At 42.0% G+C, this 27,919-nt stretch overlaps 1 protein-coding gene across 1 annotated transcript in view; it reads right to left on the bottom strand.

The window, feature by feature from the left end:
* The window catches only part of OXCT1 (3-oxoacid CoA-transferase 1), a 97,499-nt gene extending 69,922 nt beyond the window's left edge, over positions 1-27,577 (bottom strand). Inside the window, exons 1-6 of the mRNA XM_075137862.1 lie at positions 27,318-27,577; positions 24,329-24,437; positions 22,845-22,935; positions 9,709-9,844; positions 3,867-4,016; positions 1,983-2,089 (exon numbers count right to left, since the gene is read on the bottom strand). Of these exons, the coding sequence (XP_074993963.1) occupies positions 1,983-2,089; positions 3,867-4,016; positions 9,709-9,844; positions 22,845-22,935; positions 24,329-24,437; positions 27,318-27,401 (677 nt within the window). The 5' untranslated portion in view covers positions 27,402-27,577. The remainder of the gene's footprint in view (positions 1-1,982; positions 2,090-3,866; positions 4,017-9,708; positions 9,845-22,844; positions 22,936-24,328; positions 24,438-27,317) is intronic.
* Between the last annotated feature and the right edge of the window lie 342 nt (positions 27,578-27,919).

The following is a 27,919-nucleotide window of genomic DNA, read 5'->3' as shown; positions in this document are numbered from 1 at the left end:
GCTTCATGTATGAGAATAGACCAAAAAACTGATGCTGGCCTGTGGTCCAAATAAGTCTACCTAAAGTACGTCTTTTAGATTTAAAAAAGCTCTTAGCTTGAGGGCGATTAACAGTTTGGCAGACACTTACTCCATTCCTATTGGCTCCATACATACCAGAGTCATGGGAAACACACTATAAATAGTACCACACTGCTGTGAAAGTGGTGGCAGATGTGAATGAACACAGAGCCTATGCCTATCTAGGCATACCTTAGGAAGCAAAAACAGAAGTCACGTAATAAAAGAAGTACGGAAGGGTCGGTCCCACTGGCAGTGACTACATACTCAGTATGTAGCATGATGTCAAAAATACATTTTCCTGTTCATCTTGTAGATCACAGAAATATTGCTGTTATATTCTAATCTATTACCATTTCCTCATCTGTTGTCTCCCGCAGGATATGAGATAAGCCTATGTTTCTCTGTTGTAGGCCATGAGGTAGTCTGTGTCTCATGAAAAAACAGAATGGGTCACTGCTTACTATGAGCAAATTCTTTTAAGCTAGCAATACTCTACATTGAATAAGACACTGGATGATGATGTTTCCACCTCCAGTTACACTTGAAAGAAGGAGTCAAGATTTTTAGGTCTCCAATCCAGATGGCAGTAGTATCTGGTATCAACTGTATTGTGTGAATGTGGGAGACATATGAAGACTTCTGAAAGGAACAGGAGGGAGAGGGAAAGGTATAAAGAGAGACCACATGACATAAAGGAAGAGGGGGAAAAAGGGAGAACGCAACCAGTCTGTTACTGTGGAGAATGAAAGAATTTTTCAGAGGTAAGTAAGCATCCGTAGATAGAGAGGGGGTAAAAGCACAAAAAGTAGAGGCTCAAGATCAAACAAAGACAAGCCCAAGGGGGAAGACTTGTTTCCTGTATTCCATGTCCCAGAGCCTAAGGAAAGCAGTTTAGCAGACATCAAATTCATGTGCACACACACAAGAAAGTTCAGTTTTCTATGAGAAACCATCTTGTCTTGCCAGTGGGCAAGTCAGGATGTCAAGAGTTGGGTAAAATACAAAATTCTTTCTTAATTTTCAAGTACTTTATTTTAATATTATATCTCTAAAATATATAGATAAAAATGTATGTGAATACATGTGTATGTATACATATATACACAAAAAAAAAGCATTATTTTATCAGTATTATTTTATCCGCATATTTTCCAGTTGCTTTTTCAATTCGTTGTTTGTTTTAATACATACAAAGACAGACTGCATCATTCAGCATCTTCTAGTAAACTGCAACTGATTCCCATAACACTTACCTTTTCATCTGATAGCCATAAAACAAACAAATAAAAACCAAACATTAAACATAAGCAAACCTCTCCTGCTTCAGTTCAGGACAAACCAGAGCACAAATATAGCAAATCAAATAAATGATGTTACCACTACTGCAACGCCCAAACTTTTCACTACAAAGGATGTTTAAATTCGTATGATGCCTCTCCCTACACCACTGAGATCAAATCGACTTTAAACACACTTTTCTGGGGACAGAAACAAGTTTTCCCATCACTGACTGGCGAGAAGACTGACTCAGCTCCCTTCTCTCCTGACATACATGAACCTGCACTTCTTGGGTCAGCCTTCAATTGTGTAAGGAAAAGGATCCAAAACAACGTGAAAATTTAAATGAACAGAATGTCACTACATTTCTCCACAGTCATCATAATGACTTTGGTCTGCTATGTCTCATTTTCAACTACCAATGTTTTATTTCACAGCTATATTTGAATTCTCAAAAGTCACTAGAAAAAGCAATTTTTTTTTTTTTTATAGCAGTATAATTTGACAGTAGGGAAAGGCAATATGAAAGAAAGTGAAATCAGTAAAACATTATTTTGCCAGCACAAAGGAGACAGGATTCTCCTTCTCTTTCATTATCTAAACCATTAAAGAATCTTCTCCCACTGGTAAACAAGTCATACCTGAAAATGATATTTCCTGCACGATCAGCCTTCCATGCCTTCACAAGAGCAAAATCTCCTGTAATCGACTTCTCCAGAATGAAGTGACGACCATCGAACTCTCGCACCTACAGAGAAAAGTACACTATTGAGATGTAGGCTTCTTCAAACAGATCTCCCATGTAATATTTATTTTATGGGGTTAATTTTACAGACTATTATATTTAGACTTCTTTTTGTACTACATAAAGTTTTATCTGAAAAACTGTAGCTCAGCTGTATAGTAACAGAGAAGCACAGAAAGGCTGTAAACCCCAGTTTTATCATAGTGTCTCTGTTTAGTGAAACAGAACAAGAATCAGATCCATATTTCTGCTGCCCCATCTACTGGAATTAGACATGCTTCTTCCTGCACACCTACCAGCTAACCAAAAACTAAAGTGCTTAAAGCAGAACTGTTGAAAAAGTTTATAATCACTGCCCACCACCAGAAAGCCCATATGTAAAGTGAAGCAGATTTGAGACAGACTACTCAAATCACATAATCTGACAGGCTGAATTTCATTTGGTTTTCTCTGCGTTTATGATCAATATTTGATATTGTGCCTGAAGCCAGAATATGTATATAAGTATATATATAAAAGTTGTATAACTGACAAACAGCTATTATTTTAATCCTATACAGAAACATGAAACAGCATTTCTGTTAACAATGTAGAAGGTTAGAGTGTACACAAATACTACTTGAGAGCTATTTAAAATTTCTGAGAGTGGGAGGAAGTACAACAAAAGTGTATCAGAAGTCAGTTTTTCGGTCCTGTAAAAGGAGATCTAAGCTTTTATAGAATGATACTTGCATTCAAAATGGATTTGGAGAATGGATTTGATCAAATCACACTAGTTGTGTTATTAGCCCCCCCCAAAAGACTGAGGAGAGTAAGAGACTTTTCCACAAATGTTAAAAGTAGAAGAAAAATGTTATCAAAATTATAAGCTATTTAATAAAACATTCCTTCAAATGGTAAAACATCATAATGACATATTCAGTGAGAAAATTAAGGAAAAAAAAAAGACTAGGCTAATGACTAAATACTGAAAATAGCCACGTATAAGTGGCTAAATCAAAAATCATGGATGAGGAAAAATTACCTTTACCCCAGAGATGTTCTTGAGGTAGAGTTTAATGCCGTTTGCAGCCTAATTGGAATATACAGCATTAGCCCCATCCATTTCTTCAATTACAGTTATGGCACTGAGAAATGTCTTCCCTTCTCCAAATTCTACATCCAATTTCAATATGAAGCCCTTGTTTATCACTTGGAAGCCACACTCTTTTTATTTCTTTGCAATTTCAAATACTCAGACTAAATTGCATTTCAACTATTGGCAAACGTGTTTCCTGAAAGTCTGTGTCAACTGAGCTCTTCCCTGTTTAACAGGAAAACGTCCCATCTCTTCTAATGCTAAAGCTTCACGTACAGCTGCAGAGCTGCTTACTCCATACCACAGTATTTAAGGAGCACGTGCCCCACTAATAGGAGGTTGTTCTCAATCTGTACTGTGCGCTGCAGTGGCCTGGTACAAGATTTTGTTTGAATACACAGCGAACCTGGTCAGAGAACTGTCAAGTGAAGAGTTACTCAGAAAGGTAGGTTTTCACTTGGACCAGTTCTTGATGCTAAGTCACCCTAAAGCTGTAAAAACTTTTCTAACACATCACAGAGGACAGAAGTGAGCAGTGGGAGGAAAACTAATGTATCTGGTACCACAGCCATCCTGTTAATCCAATATACCAAGGTTAAACTTGGCCAGGAGGAGGTGCTTAAACTACTGTTTATCTTGGAAATATGTAAGAAATTCATTTTTCAAAGCAGAAGGCTTCCTAACAACAAATTGACTTCTTACCTCTCTTGGCTGGCTAGCAATGGCAACGGTGCCATCTGTGTTGTATTTGATAGGCGCACCTCCTTCCTGCACCAGGGTCCCATAGCCGGTACTGGTGTAAAATGCTGGGATTCCTGCTCCTCCTGCTCTAATACGTTCAGCGAGCGTACCCTATGGGAAAACACATTTAAGAACTAGTCATTTGCGAACAACAAATCAAACTTTGATGAATGGCTTGCATAAATTTGTTTTTATATCCTGTCATTTGGAGCTTTTCCTTCTGAACTCAGCAGACCATCACATCTATTTTTTCCTCCCATTTTAGCTCTCCTTTGTGGGATTGGTACTGGATACAGCAAGAAATGCTTCACGCAGAGCCATAAACTGCTCAAGAGCACACCATCACACAACTCCCTGACAACTCCCAAGCTCCCAAGCCCTAGCACTTTGCTGTGCCTCCTTTCCTTCACCTTGTTTCCCAAGAAAAAAAGGAGGGTAATTGTCATAGGTGATTCCCTTCTGAGGGGGACCGAGGGCCCAATTTGTCAGCCGGACCCATCCCACAGGGACGTCTGCTGCCTCCCTGGGGCCCGGGTTGAGGACATCACTAGGAAGCTCCCTAGTCTCGTGCAGGCCTCCGATCACTGCCCGCTACTGGTTATACAGGCTGGCAGTGAGGAGGTTGCAGAAAGAAGTCCCGAAGGGATCAAAAGGGACTTCAGGGCACTAGGGCGACTGGTGGGAGGATCGGGAGCACAGGTGGTGTTTTCCTCGATCCCTTTAGTGGCAGGGCGGAACACCGAAAGGAACAGGAAAACTCATCGGATCAACACGTGGCTCAGGGGCTGGTGCCATCGGCAGAATTTTGGCTTCTTTGACCACGGGGAGGTTTACACGGCACCGGGCCTGCTGGCGACGGATGGAGTTCAGCTGTCTCACAGAGGGAAAAGGATTCTCGCGTGTGAGTTGGCGGGGCTCATCAAGAGGGCTTTAAACTAGGTTCGAAGGGGGACGGGGATAAAACCAGGCTCTCTAGAGAAGAGCCTAGGGACCGCACGCCATTGTCGGGGGAGAAATCGGCAGCCCAGCTGAAGTGCATCTATACCAATGCACGCAGCATGGGCGGCAAACAGGAGGAGCTGGAAGCCATTGTGCAGCGGGGTAGCTATGACTTAGTCGCCATCACGGAAACGTGGTGGGATGAGTCGCACGACTGGAGTGCTGCAATGGACGGCTATAAGCTCTTCAGAAGGGACAGGTGAGGAAGGAGAGGCGGTGGGGTAGCTCTGTATGTTAGGGAGTGCTTCGACTGTCTAGAGCTCGATGGTAGTGATGACGAGGTCGAGTGCTTGTGGGAAAGGATGAGGGGGAAGGCCAACAAGGCAGATATCCTACTGGGAGTCTGTTATAGACCACCTAGCCAGGACGAGGAGGCAGACGAAATATGCTACCAGAGGCTGGCAGAAGTCTCCCAGTCGCTAGCCCTTGTTCTCGTGGGGGACTTCAACTTTCCGGATGTCTGCTGGAAATACCACAGGGCAGAGAGGAAACAGTCGAGGAGGTTCCTGGAGTGTGTGGAGGATAACTCCCTGACGCAGCTGGTAAGCGAGCCCACCAGGGGAGATGCCTCACTTGACCTGCTATTCACAAACAGAGAAGGGCTGGTGGGAGATGTGGTGGTCGGAGGCTGGCTTGGGCTTAGCGACCATGAAATGGTAGAATTTTCGATACTTGGTGAAGTAAAGAGGGGGGCCAGCAAAACCGCTACCATGGACTTCCGGCGGGCGGACTTTGGCCTGCTCAGGACACTGGTCGAGAGGGTCCTTTGGGAGACAGTCCTGAAGGGCAAAGGGGTCCAGGAAGGCTGGACGTTCTTCAAGAAGGAAGTCTTAAAGGCGCAGGAGCGGGCTGTCCCCATGTGCCGCAAGAAGAACGGGCGGGGAAGGCGACCAGCCTGGCTGAACAGGGAGCTCTGGCTGGGACTCAGGAAAAAAAGGAGAGTTTATCACTTGTGGAAGAAGGGGCAGGCAACTCAGGAAGAGTACAGGGATCGCGTTAGGTCGTGCAGAGAGGAAATTAGAAAGGCAAAAGCCCGACTAGAACTCAACCTGGCCACTGTCGTGAGAGACAACAAAAAATGCTTTTATAAGTATGTTAATGACAAAAGGAGAGCCAAGGAAGATCTCCATCCTCTACTGGATGCGGGGGGGAACGTTGCCACCAAGGACGAGGAAAAGGCTGAGGTACTCAACGCCTTCTTTGCCTCAGTCTTTAGTAGTCAGAGTGGTTATCCTCAGGGTACTCAGCCCCCTGAGCTGGAAGACATGGACGACGAGCAGGATAAACCCCCCATAATTCAAGAGGATGAAGTTAATGACCTGCTATGCCACCTGGACGTTCACAAGTCTATGGGGCCGGATGGGATCCACCCGAGGGTACTGAGGGAGCTGGCGGAGGAGCTTGCCGAGCCGCTCTCCATCATTTACCAGCAGTCCTGGTTAACTGGGGAGGTCCCGGACGACTGGAGGCTCGCCAATGTGACTCCCATCTACAAGAAGGGCCGGAGGGAGGATCCGGGGAACTACAGACCGGTCAGCCTGACCTCGGTGCCGGGGAAGATCATGGAGCTGTTCGTTTTGAGGGTGCTCACGAGCCATGTCCGGGACAACCAGGGGATGAGGCCCAGCCAGCACGGGTTCATGGAAGGCAGGTCCTGCTTGACCAACCTGATCTCCTTCTATGACCAGGTGACCCGCCTAGTGGATGAGGGAAAGGCAGTGGATGTGGTCTACTTGGACTTCAGTAAGGCCTTTGACACTGTCTCCCACAGCATTCTCCTAGAGAAGCTGGCGGCTCACGGCCTAGACAAGTACACTCTTCGCTGGGTAAAAAACTGGCTGGACGGCCGAGCCCAGAGAGTTGTGGTCAACGGAGTTAAATCCAGTTGGCGGCCGGTTACGAGCGGTGTTCCCCAGGGCTCAGTTTTAGGGCCGGTCCTGTTCAATATCTTTATCAACGATCTGGATGAGGGGATCGAGTGCTCCCTCAGTCAGTTTGCAGACGACACCAAGTTGGGCGGGAGTGTTGATCTGCTGGAGGGTAGGAAGGCTCTGCAGAGGGACCTGGACAGGCTGGATCGATGGGCCAAGGCCAACTGTATGAGGTTCAACAAGGCCAAGTGCCGGGTCCTGCACTTCGGCCACAACAACCCCAGGCAACGCTACAGGCTTGGGGAAGAGTGGCTGGAAAGCTGCCCAGAGGAAAAGGACCTGGGGGTGCTGATTGACAGCCGGCTGAACATGAGCCGGCAGTGTGCTCAGGTGGCCAAGAAGACCAACGGCATCCTGGCCTGTATCAGGAATAGTGTGGCCAGCAGGAGTAGGGAGGTGATCGTGCCCCTGTACTCGGCACTGGTGAGGCCGCACCTCGAATACTGTGTTCAGTTTTGGGCCCCTCACTACAAGAAGGACATGGAGGTGCTGGAGCGTGTCCAGAGGAGGGCAACGAAGCTGGTGAAGGGCCTGGAGCACAAGTCTTATGAGGAGCGGCTGAGGGAACTGGGGTTGTTTAGCCTGGAGAAGAGGAGGTTGAAGAGAGACCTCATCGCGCTCTACAACTGCCTGAAAGGAGGTTGTAGCGAGGTGGGTGTGGTCTCTTCTGCCAAGTAACTAGCGATAGGACAAGAGGAAATGGCCTCAAGTTGCACCAAGGGAGGTTTAGATTGAACATTAGGAGAAATTTCTTTACTGAAAGAGTGGTCAGGCCTTGGAACAGGCTGCCCAGGGAAGTGGTGGAGTCACCAACCCTGGAGGTATTTAAAAGACGTGTAGATGAGGCCCTTAGGAACATGGTGTAGAGGGCATGGTGGTGTTACGTTGACGGTTGGACACGATGATCTTATAGGTCTTTTCCAACCTGTATGATTCTATGATTCTATTCTATGATTCTAATCCATTGCTCTGAGAAGAGTACGCAGAGTTCTTTTTCTCTTTCCCACCTGGCTACGTATGCTAGAAGGTTTTTCTTTTATAAGTCCTACGTGTTTCTTTCATTCTCCAACATCTTAAGAAAAACTTCATACCTCACTCAAAGTTGGAACAGCCACGCATAGCGGATTGAGAAAGGAAGAGGGAGTCCAGTGATCTGGGTTGCCTGTGCTAAGAATACCAAGAAGCTGATGGAACAGCATTTCTACTCTATTTGACCAGCCCATCTGCACTCTGCTCTATATCCAGCTGTACCACAGACAGGAACAGCCCAAATTCCTCATCAGGCTTAATTATGGACTTATGGCCAAAGACATGTCTGCCTGCTTTTCATTAGTGTCCTTTCCCAAATTTTTTTTATATTTTTCTGGATTCAAAGCACAACAAGACTGTTATGGTCAATTATCTAGCTTGACGGCCTCCAAAACATAGGTTGCATTTTCCCCAGTTATCCTGCAAGAAACAAAATGACTTCTGGTAGGTTTACAAAATGGTGGCAAGAGGCAGATGCGAACCATGCAATGATACCAAGTCTTGTGTTCCAAGCAGCCTCAGCATTTCTAGACCTCACCATGACCTCTCCCTTACTGTGTAACAAGGATACAACAGTCCCCCATTTTGCCTGAAGTTATACCAAACTTGAAAAGCATTTTCCAAAAGGCTATTTCATCTCAACACAAGTATTTCAAATCCCCACATCTCCTAGCAAGTCATTAATTCACCTTATTGTTTACCATTGCACACTGTAGACCCAGTATTTTCATGCTGGATCTACATAGCTCGTCTGTGCAGTCCACAAAGCCAATTACATGTCTAAGGAGTTCAAGGTCTTCTAGATGAAAGCACTGAACGTTAAGTAGAAAGAAGGAAAAAACGAATCGTGAGGTGATAGAAAGGTGAGATTTGTGACTTTTGAAATATGAGAAGTGATAAGTGCCTGGTTATTTCCATTTCCAGCTGACTCGGTATAAAAGCAGCTTTTCTGCCCGTCTCTGGGATTCTAAGAGACATTCCCAAGAGATGGAGCCCAAGACACTCTTCTCCAAAAACTTAAGACTGTTGCTTTTCCCAGAGACTTAAATCAATAGCTGTTTAAAGCCCAAAAGTTACGTGTCACCTCTGGAAATGCCACACACTGACATGCTCTAGGCTTCACAGTTAGAGTATTAATTTCACAAAACTAGATCTCAATCAAATGTGGTTGATACTCATGATTTTAAGATCTCATTGCATTCAGGCTATTTAGCAGTTGGCAGTCCTAAAAGAGTTAAAACTATGGTGCTAACAAGTAAAGTTGTAAATATTGGTTCACGACACTATGCAGAGATTAATTTAGTTAAGATTTAATGAACAAGCCCAAAAGAGTTACGTCTCACAATAAACTGAAATCTCCTCATTTGATTCCTACCCACTAGATGGCAGACACTGCACATGCAACATACCCAAAAGCACACACGAGCTGCCACCAATATAGGAATTCAGCAACTCCCTGACTTTTTTCCCCTTACATGGGCCACAGCAGTGAGCATACTTCGTGTGTTTTTCTACAATCTGGGAGGAACTACCAAAAATCAATCATTGTACAATAAAATATACATATATATATACACACACACACACACACACACTCTTGAAATGAATATAATGTAACAAGCCATAAAAGAAATTCACACAATATGACCAGTTAGTTCTTAACAGACCAGTTGCAGCCTACAGCCCATGATCCTACGACGGCAAGTGCCACTTGTCTTTATTGCACATCTGCACACAGGCAAAACATTTGGATTGCAAAATAATTTTATAAGCGCACTTAAGCATTATCCTACTCAGCATTTTAGATGAAAAGAAATCACCAGTCTCCTAGAGACACTCCTTACCTGAGGTGTGAGCTCAACTTCAAGCTCGCCAGATAAATACTGGCGTTCAAATTCAGCGTTCTCTCCAACATATGATGACACCATGCGTTTTATCTGCTTAGTCTGAAGCAGAAGACCAAGTCCAAAATTGTCAACACTGTGTAGAAAAAGCCAGACAATACTCAGCATTTATAACAGAGTTTTGTTGCATTCAAACACTTGATAAACTTTAATGACTTAACAAGATAGGACAAAGTTATCTCCCCCCACTTTAGATATACGGAATTGGGGACAAAAATCAAATTCCAGCTTTTAGGAGGGAGAACATCAAAGCTACAATTAAAATTTAGGAGTCCAGTGCTCAGACCTCACCTCTTCCAAGGCATTGAATACATCCAAAACTTCATTTTAAAGACATTTCACATGTAACAGCTACAAATACCAGCTTAACAAGTGGTGTTATTTTAAGTATCTGCTCCTTTAAAAAGCCTTACTAATTAATAAAAAAAATCATATATGGTACAATCTGGCTTTGAGTGAACAAAGACTTACTTTTTGTTTAAACTCTTGCTCCCCAGGAAAAAGGCAAGTGATTCCTTAGCAGCTCAAGGAGAAAGGCGCATTCACATTTATACTGCTGCTTTGTATATAAGGTAAGAGAATGTTTGTATTTAAATTTTTTTATTACAATAAATAATTCACTTCTTATTAAGAAATTGCCTACTCCAGCAAAAGATATTAACACTGCAGTCAAGATTTTCTTGTCTGTGTCATAATACCAGTTTAAACTTAATGCCAAAGATAACATACAACATTTTTCCTGTGCCAGTGCTTCTAAATTCTGATATCCTAAAGACATTACTCTCTTAGTCTTCAGCATTTTTGTTATGTTTATCACCCTATATTATGTACTGATGAGAAAACAACACATTTCGAGAGTTACTGTAACAAAAGGGCCCTGTAAAAAAAACTATTTCAATTTGAAAAAACATGAGGTTGAAATATAAAAATGGAAATAAACAGAGATGATATTACAAAGGCATGTTTCTGTTTCACATTTCCAACACATTATGCAGGATATTGGCAGACTGCTATATGTGTGCGAAGCTTCTCTACATTTTTGTTGGTTTCTGCAACATATGAGTGGAGAACTCAGAGCTTCCACTCCCACTATGGGAAAGATGCCACGATCCAGAAGCACCTCATGAAAAGTGATGTGTATTTGCCACTAGTTGTTTCAATTCACTATTATTTAATTATCCACATAATGGCTTGAGATTTCAAGATAAGAAATACTGAAAAATACTAAAAGAATTCTTTAAGAAACCAAACCCCGTATCCAGCATGATGTAATTAACATGCACGTGTGCTTACAACATATGCATCCTATTGAAAACACCACTCCTGAAAAAGAGCTCCAAAACGGTTGTCTGCACTTTCTAATTCTATCAATTGCTTTAATGAAATATATCCCTTTCGTATATAAATCTCACCCTCTTGGTATTCTTACACCACTATGTCTACAATATGGGTTCCTCCTTTAGGTACTGTCAGAAATGAACTCTCTTTCCACTAATGACCAGATGGAGAAAGTAATGCATCAGACTGCTTTCCCTCTATTCCCCCTCCTTATACCTTACCCAAATTATCAGTAAGTATATCCCCTAACCCTGGCTTTATAAGCTGTGGTGATGGGAAAAAAAAAGAATGTAAAGGAGACATGTTTAAGTACTGTAATACAAATCTATACTCTCCATAAAAAAATACGATCTTTCTCAAAAAAGGGAAAAAAACCCCCAACTTAAAAATCAAGACACGATGCTGAGTGAGCTGAGAGGTATTTGTTCTGCACAATAAATCAGCGTAGATCAGAGGAAAGAACCCACTGAGCCACAACCAAACCTTACTTAATGTACGTCAATACTCCACCGCTTCAGGATCCATGTCAGACACCCCAGCTGCAACCTCCTGGCATCCTTTCAAAAGGCCAGATTCAAAAGTTTACTATTATACAGTATTCATTTTCAAATATAAAAGCAGTAATGACAAACCCACTTTTACAACAGCACCACTATCCTCTTGCTTGCCAGAGCCAACGTCCCACAGCATGTGCTGCAGTGCTGCGTGTGGAGGGAGAGGGGCTCACCAGAGCAGTGCCAGCACCAGCTCTTCGCCTCCTACTACAATACTCACAATAGCTGCATGGACAGACTTGCAGTCAGAAAGACTTCTCAACCGCATGCATAATGAGGACTATTTTAAGGTGAGGACTATTTCAAGAAGACAGCCCACTTCTATGCATATTCAGGCATTTTGGAAACTGCATGATAGGAAGTGAAACAAGCTTCTCTGATCTGGCTCTCTGCATTTATTCTATGTTCTCTAGATGTAAAGAACTTGACCTACTTATAAAAGCTTTCTCCACTCACCAACTCTCACCTATTAAAAAAAAATTTAAAATCTAATTCTGATGCAATCTTAAAAGTGTTGCAGCACCAAAGCCTTGAGAATAAAATGTGTGCTGCCTGGAAACAACCTATATTTCTAACTCCCCATAGGAAAAAATTCCAGCAGTTTGGAACTAAAAGAGCTGCGAATAGAGTAGAAGAAGGAGTCTTGTGAGCAAAGAAAGAGATTAAAAACAAGAATAAAAATACAAATGCCAGAATTTTCTGTATAAGGTCACTCAAAGCAGGACAATCCCTCTTACAAGAAAACCATCAAACACTGACCTCTTGTTATAAAAGGTAATAAGCAAATGTAACAGACCAGCCAATATCTGACAGCAGTTTAATGGTTTGTATAACTAGAGTACCATGTAGCAAAAGTACAGAAGTTAAACAACACTGTGCAGTGCTTTGTAGTGCAAGAAACAAGCAGGGGCAGCTTAAACTGCTTACAAACCAGAGCTTGCTACTTCTGCGTATCATTCAGGTGGTTAACGCTACTTTTACCATTGCAAAACTTGCAAGCTGTCAAATATAAACAGGCAGACACGAGATTTCTGCGTGCAGACAACAAAATTCTGAGTGCATGTTCACATAAGAAAGGGATGGCAAGAGAGGGTCAACAGCAGATTTGTAACGGCTGAAGAAATTTCTGCCTCATTTCACTAAGTTCTATAATCCTTCATCCTACAGTCTCAGATGCTGGACTGGCGCACATTGTCCTTAACAGGATTTTGCATATCGTCCTGCAGGATCCCATGCAGGATCCCATATGGATACACCTGATTCTCTCATCTACTACAGGAAGGTATCTTCTCTCAAACAAAACTTTGTCTTTACAAAGTTCCCTATATAAATTAAATAGGAAATGGCACAAAATTATTCTCTGTCACACTCATTCCAAGTTGTTCCTCACTTCTTAAGTCACTCTTTCTCCTCACTTCAAAGGCAGTAAATTTATTAAAAAATAAAATTGCAGTGTGGATCAGTCACAGAGCACACAGGTCATACAACCTTATTTCCCTAGCACAATGACAAGAGGAATTTTACCTTCAGAAAGTCATGCACCAAGAGGCTCTGCCTGCCTGATAACACAAAATTACTTAAAATCCCAGCCACATTTCATCTTCAGAGCAGCATCACAAAATCCAACTGCTGTCACTCATCTTACATGTTCATTTTAGATGTAAATTTCTTAAAAAGAAATATAGTGCTATCCATCTTTTTTAAGGATGCAATCTGCATTTAGGTTTCCAGCTGAAATAATCCTTTTGCTTTCCACGCACATCAGTTTTCCTTTCACCTCCCTCCAAAAACTCATTTTGAGCACTTGAGCCTATTTCCTATGTTTTTTTCTTATATTTGAACGTCCTAAGAAACCAACATTTCACACAGCAGTGAAGATGCTGTTCTCACTTCTATTCTCCCTATCCTTTGCTCTTTGCTTGACATCTCTACCCCAGAATAAAAAAAAAATTCTGGTTTAGGGAAATTTCTTTCCATATAACATTTCAATATAAGATTTTTTATGTTACTTACTTGTTCTCCCTTTCCATATTTTGCTGCTTTCTTGGTTGTTTTGGTTTAGGTCCTAAAGTTTCTTTGAACTTTTCAGTTTAAATTATGTTTATGCTGAAAATGTTACCCATAAACTGTCTTGCAGGCAATGTCCTTCCTATCAAATAGTTAACATAAAGAGAAAATTTTACTGAATGCACGGAAAGAATACATCCTGTATACCGATTTTAAAAGTTGGGTTCAGTCCTTTAAAAATTTAAACAAAGGTGAGTGCAATAAAAATGTGTTGCCCTAGATAAGAAGGAGAAGGTGTGGTGGAAGTTGATATAGTTGTTACATACGCTGTCGGAAGAGGGAAAGTACTAGTGCTAGACAAAGAATGCGTTCTTTTGCCCTCAAAATTGATTGTTAAGATCTCTAGAAGTTTCCCCATTCTGTATTAGGATGAAATCTGGAACAACAGAATACATGAAACACATATAGGAAAAGAGATCTTGGCACTCATGAAGAACGTAGGTGACGCAAGTTCCCCATTCTACTAATGCAGACAAGAAAAAGTAATCACAATTAAGGAGGTCTGGCTGTTCAGCAATACATTGCTTCCTATTGTTTTCTCTCTCTCAGACCTACAAAATCTTCCTGTCAAAAACTAGCGTCTGCCTTTTCTAATTAAAAAACTAGCCAAAGACGACTCCTAGCCAGATCTAGCCCACATATATCAAGTATACTGGAAGTAGACAAAGGCAACATGCTAATGTTGCACTCCAGATAAACGGTAATCTGCAGCTCTCAAACCCTTCTCTTTGGTGGCTCAAGCAAAACACATTCTACAGCATCACAGGGAAGAAGAGATTACCTACGTTTCCAAGCTGATAAAAACTTCACATGTCAACAGCCTGATGAAGTAGGGAATAGAAATTTGCATTCTTATGCAGAAAAAAGGAGATTTGGAATGTCACACTACTCTGGCAAGAGGCATAAGATGGCTTTTGGGGGTTTTTTGAGTAAAAGGAGGCAATTACACTTTCCTCTCTCTCTGCCTTTGTAAAGACACCTATAGGGTCTAAGAAAAGCGGGGGTGGTCAGGACAGACTGGCTGCCCTTACTAGGAACACTGGAAACTGCTGGTGAGCAGCATCAATTAACATGAGGGCTTCATTCTACATCTTTTAAAGAGAAGTCTTTCTCTATACTTGTTGTTCAAAGAGTCTCCAGGAGCTGCGGTGCATATTCCTGGGAGATCCCAGCAAGACCAGAAGTCACTGGTTATGAAAGATTAACGTGAATATTTCAGTTTTAGAGAACTAAAACGTGTTGGCTGAAGAGGAGCTAACATGTTGCCCTACCTGACCTTTCTCCTCTCATAATTTGGGGATTGGGAGGATGGGCGGGTAACTACATCACCCCGGAAGACTCTGGATTGAGAAAGAAAAACATGCGGTAAGAATCTTGGGGCAAGGCTCCACCTCAGGCAGAAACCAGTTTCCTGCAACTTGCTGTTGCTGCAAAAAAGCATATTTATGGTTGGTCCTACTCCTGGACTCCTGCTTTACGTAAAGACCTAGTCAGCTTCTGGAGATACACGAGCAGTCTCTCTAGGCATTTGGCAGGTCCAAGTGTTGCACACTATGGAACTTGGTAACAGACGGACCTGTTCCAGAGCTAGAAATTTTCCTGGCAAAAGGCTAGGAGTGGAAGAAGGAAACAATTTCCTCTATCATTCTCCACTTAGAAGAGGCATCGTCTTGTCTGTTTTACTTTGTAACATCAGCTTTTCAGTCCTCAAAAGGATCTGCTCCAAGTTACATGCAATTAGGTCTCCCGATAGGTCCACACTTCCTAGAGAAGTCCACGTATGCTCCACAACTAAAAGGAATGCATCAATCCCTACCTGTTTGGCACCTCCTAGTAACACAGCCTTAAGCCTTCAGGCTCACAGGGGTGCCTGACTATAGCATGAAACTTTACCAACATGAAAGAAGGTACATGGCTGAAGATACCATCTGAGTTCTTAGCGATGCACATTCACAGGTCCACAAAAATAATCATAAAGCATAATCCTGGCAGTGCCTGAAAGTGGTAAGTGATCCTTCACGGCCTTTGGGCAGAAAATGAGCAGATGCCTATTACATGGCATTTGCCAGAAGACACGGAACAAAAGTGCAGGCACACTAAGGGTAAAATAAATGTGGACAATCACTCACATGACAGTTGTTGATGACTTGTCATCCCCAGTCATCTAGCTGGCTCTTAACAGTGAGACTACGTCCCACAATAATCCCCTACGCATTACACTGGAAGCCAGCTCAGATGATATTCTGCTTCTCCTCCTTTTCTGTCCCCCACTTCCAGCAGGGTACATAGCAGGAGGGCAAGATGAGGATGGGAGCCAACTATCAGGGAGAGGAAAATGGACTCAGCTCATAGGAAGGTAAATTAATCAGAGGCATAATGTTTATTTGCCCTACTGATTCTTGAGTCTTCAGCCACCTTTTTCTTTCCTCTTTCCTAGGACATTTTCCCATCTATCCTAATGGGAACTGCTTAATGGAAAGCAGAAAAGAGAGATAAAAGATCTCCGAGGGAGGGTGACCGAGAAAAGAGGAAGAGAGAAGTATGGATGCTGCCATATGCTAAGGCAGTCATGGTCAGGAGAAAGAAGAGGACAGAAAACAGGGCAGTGGGTGACAGCTCACAGACACCACAGAAACTGCCTCACCACCTTTTCAGCCCATGGCAAAGGACAAAAGAAACAGTGCACTGAATCTCTCTCAGCTCAGCAGCCTGGGACTTCTTCCACTTTGCGGGGAGAAAGAAGAAAGAAAATAAGGGAGCCCACAGTGCTGGGAACCACGAAGCCCTGGATGAAAGTTGGCATGACTATGCCTTAAACTCCCTCTGCTCCTTCACTGCACTCTTCTCCCTCCGCTACTAAAGCCTTCTTAGGGGAATTCTGTCCTTTCTGCTCTGATAACTTCATCTCAGCTCCAGCCTCACAGCAAAATGGCAGTATTCTTCCTCCGCCACCCTCCTCCAAAAACGGTGCTCCACTCCTGTAAGAATGATGGGTGCAGGCATATAGGCCAAGTCCATCGAAAGGTTGTGAAGGCAGATAATTTTTGAAGAGGGTAAGTACTGCACATAGCATGGCTATGTCAGCAGCAAGGTCTCCTCTTTCCACACTCCCTTCTGCTATGAAATGGCATATTGTGTTTTTATTACAACAAACAAAACAACTCTATTCAGAACTTTTAAAATTTACCATATTTTTCCTTCACAGCGAAGTTACATGGAATAGACTTCATCCAGTAAATATCTGAATTTCATCATGAATGCATCATACTTCAAAAGTCTCCTGGCTGAAAGCTAGGTTTAACTTGTCACTTTTCTAAAATCAAGTTGACACAGTTCCTTGACCACACTGTGTTCTATACCTATTTTGTCTTCCTCGTTTGTAATCACAACCAGAAAGTCATCCACGCAGCTGATTTCTCAATAGTTCCATGTAGTGCAAAGTTTAGTACAATTCGCCCTGCCAAAATCCTAAATAATGTCCACGCTAAAATTAGCAAGATGACCTGGTCAGATTTTCAGGGATTTGCAGTTCACACAGTGTCACCAATTTAACAGCTGTAATAAAGCATCTGATTGGATTATTTACAAAGAACGGAGATGATAAAAAAAAAAAAAAAAGAGCAAACGGCTTCAAATAATCAGCTTAACATTGAAAATATCTTATATACCTTGCCTCATTATTTTGGCAACTTGCCAGGCATAGGATTTTACTTAACTCCAGTTATTGATGACCTTGTATTTAACTTCTGAAAGTATATTTAATTTGGGATGTTTAAGGAATTTCTTATGCATATACAAAAATGACACATACAATGTAAGATACTCTGAGCATCACCTTGATCATATCTTTGTACATACAAGCTTTCTTCCCAGTCCCTCATAGACTTTTTCAGCTACATCTTAGCTTTCTGAATCAAAGGATTGTCAAATTCATGCCATTAAAACCACATGACACCTTATACTGTATGAAAAACTTCTCAACTTTCCGTGAATTTGGAATGCAACTTCCACCTGACAGTATTTTTTAATATATTTTTAAAATACATCTTTAATATATAAGTAATATAAATATATATGTAAATATATATAACATATATATGTAAGTATATATATAAGTTTATATAACATATATATAACATACATTTATATATTAAAAAAGTAACAACAAGGATGAAATTAAGCCATAAGAGTTACTTACATACGCAAGAACAAACAAGGAGTCTGTGGCAAAAATGGTAGACACATTTTGGTTTTAACAGAAACATACAATTCAAAGCAATCACTGAAAAATGAGACTTTAACATACATAACATTTATCAATACTGCCTTAAATTCAAAATATTTACTTGCTAAGAACTTAAAAATACTTTTATGCTTTAGAATATAGGGTGCAGTAAGTTTACCAGTGCGTCTGATGCCATATAGTGCCTTATCTCAGATTGAGCAACTGCAAATAGCACCTATTAGGAAAACAAGGGTATTATGTTCAACAGAACTAAATAACAGTGCACTCAGGCATCATGACCAACAGTTCAAATGTTTATCTCAAAGCTATTTTCTCCTTACTAATGCATAACATTGTAACATAAAAAGAACTTCTTCAAAAAGAGCACAGAGACCAAAGGTTCAAAAAGCTGGTAATGCTTCATAAGCAGACAGTCTGAATCTGTGATAATCTCACAGCATGCTGTCAATCTCCTTTTAGATGATCACCCAGGTAATTAGTAATTAAGATATTAACTGTGACTTCTCTATTTTTACTGAAAGTGAAACTCTACTGTTCAACACTACTGCATTCAAAAAGAATGCATATTTAAATCTCAAAAGCAGACAAAGCCAGGAGGGAAGTACTCATTCGATACAACAGTCAGACCACATGTGCAGCTACTACAAGCAATGAACTTCATTTTCACCAAGTACAAATTCAGCCTATTGAGGTGGTAAAGACGCAATGAAAGTGTTGATCTCAGAATGTGATCATACCCAAAATTAGTTATCCATTTCATTAAGCAAAATTAATTAAAAATAATAATTTGGTGCCCATTTCTTAAACTTTCATTTTAAATATTTAGCTGTGTTGACAAGAACATAGTTTTTGTTGCAACACAGATCCTGAAACAACAGGTCTGATAACCTGCAGGGAAGTCTTAGCATAAGCTAATCTGAAACGCCCAAGTCCACTGTAACTTGAAATCAGTACACAATAAGATACCACAAGCAGATGAAAAAACAGCCATATGCAAGAAGTACTGTATACTAATCACAGCTATGTTGGGAATTTACTGAATCAAGGTGTAAAATAAGGACATATGTGGAGCAAACCAAATTTAAACAATAATGCAGCAAATATTTAGTAAAATGTAGCTTACTGAGACAGAATTCTCTAAATTTAAAGTGCTTATAATAACATAGTGTAAAGAAATACTTAAAATATGAACGACATAGGCAAAACAAGCTCTAAGGGAAGGTGTGAGAGGTTGTATTTTAGAAGCACACCTACCCATCATGGTATCTTTCACTATCTCCCTGGTTCACAAGCTCCAGTTTCCCTTGCAGCAAGTTGTGTCAATACCAGAGATACTGGATATTTGTACTGCTTTCCTTTCAAACACTCTGCCTTGTTTGGCTTGACAAAAGAGTAACTACTCTTAAAGGTGCCGTTTCACTAGTAGAGCACAGTGTACACACTAGCATAATGCACAGCAATAGACAGTAAATTTAGCAGTATGAAGTTTCTAACTGGGGTGTCTCAGAACACTGCATACGCTACTGTACAACCTGTCCTTGGCAAGCCTTTCAAAGGCCAAAACAAGGACTTTACCTGCCAGCAACCATATGATTTGAACAACGATTTGCAGGAGGAATCTCCTCCCTATCACACTGCAGCACAGAACAGTACGGCATGAACTTGTGAACATCCTACTCCTTTAAAGTTGTTTCCCGACACTGCCAAGCATTTCTAGGCTTTGCTGAACGCTCCTTCCAGCTAAAAGAGAGTTGGTAAGAGTGCTTCAGGACTTCCTAATTACTGCTTTCCCCTAGTTGCAACTGAAATGCTGTCTCCATTGCTGCTATTTGAGTTATAAACAGATAGCTCTGTACCACATTTTGTGGTTCATGCAAATTGAAAGACATGACTCAATCCATGTAGCTGCACTGTTCTCCAGAATAGGTTGTCTGTCTACTTACTCGGCTCCTTCCCTGCTCCAATTACAAGCTGCCTGCTAACCCCATTGCAGGATGAGAAAACCTAACCTCAACCGATTACCTCCTGTTTGCTGGAAGAGCTGGAAAAGAGAAAGCAGCTGCAGTCAGGAAGATGAAACACAGCAGGGCATCAACTGCAGCACAACAGTGCCAAAGCAAAACACACTGAATCTTGAGTCATCTTGGAAAGTGGCAAATTACTAATCCCACAAAGAACCTGAAGTCCCAAGATTACAGGAACAATTCACCCTTTGAATACTATTGCTGCAGAGTATATGATTGCTGTGCTACTTCAGTTTTCAAATCCATTTATTAGTATTGCAATACTTGATAATATCACTATACTTTTTGACATGGTATTAGAAGATGTCTAAATGTTATCAATCGATGTGATGAGGATTCTGACTTTATTAATGATGACATCTGTGCTTTAACGTGGTTCCCAAACCCTACTGAACTATAGCAGGCTAAGTTCCATATAATAGTAATACAATAAATAAAAACAATAGATGAGACTATATTTTATTATGTATTTAATTTCAAAATAAATGATACTGTTCAACATGAGAGCAAAACCAGGATTTTTACAAACTAGACTTCATGAAAGGCCAACATGCCCTCGGGCATTTTCAAATCATTACACTGTTCTGTCAAGAGCTTACCAGACTTCCATGAATATTCACGGAAAAGTAGTTTCAAGAAAAAAGGAATTGAATTTTGCTTTCCCGCCAGCAATCAAACGTTTTATAGTAATCACTCCAGCTTCAAAGTCCAAAGAATTTTCAGGAAAGTTAGCATTATTTCAAGCAAAACTAATTCTAACCTATAACATCTCCAACTATACGCAGAATACAATACAAAATACCTTCTTCTCCATTCTATTTCACAATGCTTCTCCTTTCACTTTTCCTCACATTCAAACCCTCACCTCCCTCCCAGGAGGGTCTGTGCAATCTATCTACAAATATGTGTGTCATTCAGAAATAAGAGTATGAGGAAAGTGAATGATCTCTATTCTAAGTAATTGATCCTTCCATTCAAAATTACTTCTGTCTCTTTCTCTCTCCTTTTTATCATCCACCAGAAATTGCCAAATACCAATACAAGTCATATCTGTTATCCAATGAATGTGCAATGGCAAGCATGAAGCACTGAAAAAAAATGAAGAGCAACATATTGTGAACATCAGTCTCAGAAGCCTGGACTATATATATAAACAAACTAAATCTGTGGGTTTTGAATGGTATTCTGCTTTTAACTTATGTTAAACACAGTCGGGTTAAAAACAGAACAGATTGGGATACAAATCTATGGACAAAGTATATGGGAGATGTAATGGTGCAGCTGAAAATAGCACAAAGCATCATTAGAGAAATCCCACCTAATTCATTTCTTTGGCAAGACTGGAGAAATTGAAGGAGCAAGGTTTGATATCTATATTCATTTTGTATGAAGAACAAAGTTCTTTATACCCAAACAACCTTTCTGGCTCATATAAACTTGTGTCTTTTTTATTCTAATGTAGGTACAGAATAAAACAGTTTCCCATTGATTTTTTTTCCCCTACAGCTCTTGTTCTACAATTGGATAAAAGCTGAGCTTTTATAGAACACATGGGAGACTTCCAACCCAAGGAAAGGGCTGATAATTGCATGCATTAATGAAGTTCCATCAAAACAACACAAAATTCTTATTATTTCACCACAAATACAGCATTTGAAAGTAAAAAGTTCACAGAAAATGTAATAACACAGATATTACCATTTGCTAAAAGTAAGCAACATTATAAAAAATTTAAAACAAAACAAAACAAAACCAAAAACAACAGAAAGAATGGTCACAAACTATCTTCCTTACCAACTGGGATGTGTAACCCCAGTACATCTAGCTGTGAGAAGACTCATATTTCACAAGACAATTTCACTCCTAAGATGAGCTCCCTAGTCAAAGAAAATTTGCTAAAGAAAGTACAATGCCACTAGGATACATCAGTCTTCCAATATTCTTTAAATCTACAACGAACTAAATTACACCGGAATTACTATGTTGCTGAAGGTGACATTTAATAGGATAAGTCACTGAATCAAGGTTAGGGTCACCTGCAGATGCTAGTCATCCAACAACACTGCAAGGAACAGAATATCAGTCTTATTGACCAGGCTGATTTCAAATACAAGCCATTATATTCTGCATATCAGTATTTTTATTTAATTTCATTTCTATTTTATCAATGCATTTCAACAGAAGTGGCTGTAGTTATTTCTCTGTAGGAAAATCATATGACAAGCCTATATATATATCATATGACGAGTCTATGACAACAAACAGCTTCTGTAAAAATTAGCCCTAATGAGAAGCTGAGAAATTATTCTCACTGTCAACGCCACTTGAATTTCCTAACGGGCAAACATTTAAAAAAAAAAATCAAAAATTCCAAGACCCATTAAAGAGGCTCTCCATTCTTTCATCACAAATATTCCCCACTGTTGTTATTTGGGGTTTTTTTAAAGTAACAGAACTACAATAAGAAGGTGAGAAAGCACCAAACTGTAGTTAAAAAAAAATAATTTCTATTTAGAACTTCACACACACACCAAAAAAAATCACTTACACGACATTTAAAGCATATAAGTCTGAATTTTCAGTTACAGTCAACCACTTAAATATATATTTAATACACATAATTGCAACTGTCTACAACAGTGACAATTGCTCCCTGACAAAGCTTAGTATACATACAGTACTGTACCTTCTGGGCTCATTCCAAAAATAACACTTTCAAACAAAGCTGTGTGGTTAATATGAAAATTCTTACGACGAAAAGTAAGACTTCTTCATACATATCAGCCTTTTCACATTGATGGAATATTTAGTCTGTACTTATTAAATCACAGACCAATGAATACCTACCCTGCATTATTACTGACTGCTGTTATTCCCTTTACTCCAGTCTTCAGTAAACCCCCAATGAGGTTTTCAGGGATCCCACACAATCCAAAACCTACGTAAAATAAAAGAAAATTGAATATGTAACAAGTGTTTGAAAAATCACAGATTAATCAGAAGTCTGAGGATGTGCACTGTTTAAAAATCTTTTCTGAGTAGTTGTCTAAATAAACCAACATTTTTGGAAAGAGTTGCACCCTAGTACTGGAATCTCCCAGTCGCTAGATGCTTCCCAGTTTGGACGAAAGCCATTTAACCATCAGAGGTCTGCTCATACACAAATGGCATTTGGAGAAGGGCTCCAGGACCTTGGCTCTCCAGATGTGTGTCCTAACCACTGTACTCACTATTCCTCCTTCTCTTTTTACCCAACTAACCGTCAGTTCTTTGCTGCACATAACAATGTCAAACAGGAGGAGCAAGGAGTTCTTCCTTACAGCTTAGCCTATAATTAGGTGATAAAAATCTGGGAATCTTAATGCTCTCGGGAAGATGTGTAACTGGAAGCACAGTAACCCAGATCTCCACCCAGGCTGAGGTGCCTCACGCTCCTACCTATTATGCAAGAACCCAGTATGCCTAAAATGAAATACCATGCCCTATTTGAGGCGCCTAAGTCTTAGGCCAGGCTCTAACACTACGACTACTACTATTTCCTTCCCACCACTTAGCCTCAGATCTTCTTTTGTTCCAACAACAATAACAAAATGCAATAATTCTTCCTAGAAGGCATTTTGCCTCACTACACATCTCCAGTGAGGTTTCCCATGTTTACAACATTACATTCATTACTTCTTCAATACTAGAAATCTACTTATAACCCTCTAAATAGAAAGATCGCTTTTCTTTCAGTAGATTGAACAGCATGAAATTGTGAAAATCAACCAGAATATTCAAAAGCTCAAGTCACAGTGAAAATCAGTATGACACAACTTCTTCACTCTTCTGGAATTGCTACACATAACCATTTAGTGTAACGTAGATAAGTATTATCTTCACTTTCTACAACTAGAAACAGGTTAGGTGACTTGTTCAAGGTCACAGAGACCCAGCAACTAGACAGATACACAATATAGCAAAAGCTACCATAAAAATAGTCAAATCAAATTTTATTTCTTCACCATCTGAAATAACAATGCTAACTTGAAAAAGCCCAAGTTGATTTTCTGCATTCAAACTGGCACAAGCAAACTCTAACACTTCACTAGTGGGGAAAAAAAACTAATTATTTTTCTGAGGCTTCTTCCCTCCTCTAAGAAACAAACTGTGATTTTCCCACTGAAAGAGTCTGCACCTCATTAGCAGGGTAGGAAATCACCTGTTTAAAATACCCATACAAGTAGATGGATTCTCAAATTAGTTAATATTAAGAGAAACACAGTAAAATGGTAAAAAGTATCTCGTTCATAGAACATGTGACTGCAACCATAAAGAATTTAAACATTTACCACCAACAAGTATAGTTGCCCCATTGGGTATATCTTTTACAGCTTCAACAGGATCAGTATAAAATTTGGTGTTGCGATGACAGCTGGTAGAAAAATAGCATCCACAAATCTGGAACAACATTAAAAGAAACAAGTGAATGAATAAAAACCATTATATAGTAGCTTTATAATGACAACCATCCCTCTGGCTAGAGAAGGGAGGAAATAGACAAAAAAAGATACTGCTACTGTAAACACTAAACACTGAGGGGGGGAAAGAAGGGTTCAGCTTTCCAAAACAAGGACGCTATTGTCTCTCTATCCCCCACATCACCCATATTTTATGACATTAATATGAATTTTTATGACATTAATATGAATTATGAAGGCTTTAGGCTTAATATGAGCTGCATCAGTTTGACAATATCCAAACAGATTTTAAATTTCTGAATTCCATCCTAAACTGCTGAAAAATTGTGACTTATTGTGAACAGATTCACCAATGCAATTCCTCAGCAAAGTTAGAACAACCCAAAGACTGCTCTAACCTGCATATTGCTACTTATAGCTTCAAAGATACCCAGACACTAAACATAACCAGAAATTGCTGAAGCAAAGAGCCAACACCACCACAAAATTTGAGTGGAGGCCAAGGAACAATATGAAGTACAGCACTGTGCTGGCAGTATAGTAAGCAGGGACTCCCTTCAAAAGAGTGAACCTTCCCCCAGCTTCCTAACACAGTCTTAGAGCTCGTTGTGTTGTTGAAGAACAGCCCAGAATGAGGGAGACAACAAACTGATGAAAGAGGGAGGGCAAGAGGGAAATCAATCTAAATCCCACCCCCAAAACTAGACTTCACAGTGCAAAGCCATTACATAGTAACCATCATAACTCATCTATTATATTCTTCATAGTTACCCTGACCTTTTTTTTTCCCTCTTTAAGTGTTTCCCACTAATACTACCATGCATTAATACTAACCAAGTACTGTCAAGGCACCAGGAGCAACTGACATTTAAGTCACTACATTGACACAGTCTCCATAAATGGAGAGTATTTGGAAGTCAAAATACTACCTACTGGTGCTTCCACTTCTAATTTGATAGTAGAAGTGAGAAATTTTAAACTGGGACAGAAGGAGAAGAATGAGTAAATAAATCATAAACAAGCTAATCGACAAACATTTTAAAGACAATAGCCTAATTCTTCCCTAAAGAGTTGCCTTAAGATCCAGTTACAACCAGGGCAATAATTTTTGGGTCAGTTTCTAGATTACACAAACTGCCCTCTTTATAACATTAAGGCTGCAAGAGTTTACACTGACTATTAAGAAAACCTTTCTGAAGGGAGGCTTATCTCCTTCTCATTGGAAACACTGACGTTCCTCTGCTTTGATGGGCTCAAAAAAAAAAATTAGTACATGGGTCATAAGGCGTAGTGCCAGCTGAGAAAGAGTAAAAGATCCTTCCCCATTCTCAATTATACCATGACTATTTCTTTCAGAAACATTTTTTCATAATGACAGTAAGACTGCAAAGAGCATCTCTTCTGGTCACATTCGGTGTGCAAGTGACAAAATGAGTATTAAGTGCTGGCAGGCTTGGGAGTCCTGGTACAACACGACTGCAAGCAGGCATGAGGGCCAGGGCTGGAGGCAGGTTAGGCCACTGCCGTGTCCCTGTACCCACACAGAGGAAAGTATTTTAAAGAGACTACATGGTACCTTTTCTTTAATCTTCCCAACTGCCTGTAACAGTGGGAAGAACAGAGCAGCATGTGTTACATGTTTGCATTCCCAGGTTGGATGTCTCTAATGAGGGTATCTGCCCTTCAATACTAAATATGTTCTTTGCAGTCCCATTCCCACCCATTCTGCTGTTTGAGAGCAATGGGCTTTTAGGGAGACAAGGTGCCAGGGATCACGCACCCTCCCCTGCACACTGTGGCAGCAAGCTAAGATCTCAGGAGTTGGCTGCAATTCTGGCAACCCAGGTTTGAGGGAGAAGTAACATGGGGACAGATGAGCTCCTAGAATGATCAACAAAATCAAAGTAACTTTTATAGAAGAGCAAAATATAACTTGGCAAAGCAAAGACTGAAAGAGCTATGATTATTTGTCCATAATGACATCAGGAAGAGTAAACATGGGCATGATAAGGAGAGCAGATGAGCTGTTTCAACTAAACTAAAATAAGAAAAGCCACAGAAGCAATCCTGGCTGAAGAGACAAAAACTTAACTTGGCTATGGTTACACGTGGGCTGGAAACCATGACATCGGTGAGGTTTGGCAGAAGCTTCCCCCAGGAAGAGCAAAGCAAGCAAGCGAGTTAGCTGCACGGCTGAACTCCACACGTTTATGAATGGCAATGCGCGGCGGGGCTGCCAGGGAGCTGTGCTCACTGACCTGGGCTCTCCCTGCCTACACCTGCAGCCTGCCTCTAGGGAAGGCCGACCTGGTGAGAGCAAGATTGAAATATACAGTAACATACTGTAATTGTGCTGCGATTTCAAACGCAGGGGAAATAAAAAAAAAATATTAAATCTCAAAGCCAAACCTCCGGGCCGGTCGCCCAAGGTCACCGCATCCCAACCGGCCGCCGGGGCCAGACCCGCCCCGGGGCCGCGCTCTGCCCTCCTCCCCGCCGCCCGCCTTCCGCAGCGCCCGGGGGCCTCCTTCGGGCCAAACCCGCCACGTTAATAGATAAAACAAAACAAAGCCCATCACTTCCCCGCGGGCGCGGCCACGCTCGGGGCAGCAGGCCGGCCGCCTACCCCCGGGGCTCCGGCCGCCCGGTCCCACCCGGCCCGCCCGTCGATCCCCGGCGGAGGCGGCCCCGAGCGCGGTCCCGCCGCGGCGGATACCCCGCCAAGGTCACCGCCGCCCGGGCGGGCGCGGCGCCGGCGAAGGCCCGGCGGGCAGGGGGACGCGGAGGGGTCCGGCCGCTGTGGGGGAGCGCGCCCGAGCGGCGGTCCGGGGGTCTGGCGGCCCCCGCCGCCTCGCCCTACCTCAGCCCCGGCGCCCCGCGCCCGCGCGGCGGGAAGGAGGATGCGGCGGCTGAGCGGCGGCAGGAGGAATTTGTACGCCGCCATCTTCGCGCTGCGCGGCTCTCGGGGAGGGGAGCGGAGGGGCGGCGGGCTGGGCCGAGGCGGCGGCTACTGCTGCTGTCCAACGCCGGGCGAGGGGAGCGGGGGCGGGCAGGACGGCGGATCCCGCAGGCGGAGGGAGGGTGGGGGGCTCGGCCCTGACGCCCACTGACGTCGGCTGCGCCAGAGGCGGGGCCGCCTGAGGGGGGGGCCGACGCCTGAGGGGAACCGGCAGCCGCCGGGCCTCCGGCGGCTGCCGGCCCCCCTCAGGCGGCTGCCTACGCCGGGGCGCGGGAGAGCTGTCCAGCCGTCCCGCGGCTGCCGAGCCCATGGAGCCCTGCCCGGGCGCTGTCTCAACGGGGGGCCGACGGCAGGGCCAGGCAGGGGGAGCAGCCTCCACCCCTGGAGCCTCGGGAGGAGAAGCAGCCCCCACGGGCTACAGCCCACCGATACCCCCGACCCAGTAGTCAACGGTTTTGTTCTAAACAACCCCCCAGACCCACGGAAGACACACGTGGACAAAA

Source organism: Calonectris borealis, chromosome Z (genome assembly GCF_964195595.1).
Source record: "Calonectris borealis chromosome Z, bCalBor7.hap1.2, whole genome shotgun sequence".
In the NCBI taxonomy this organism is placed as follows: domain Eukaryota; kingdom Metazoa; phylum Chordata; class Aves; order Procellariiformes; family Procellariidae; genus Calonectris; species Calonectris borealis.
The sequence above is the reverse complement of the archived record's forward strand: the minus strand, read 5'-3'. Positions and strand labels throughout refer to the sequence as shown.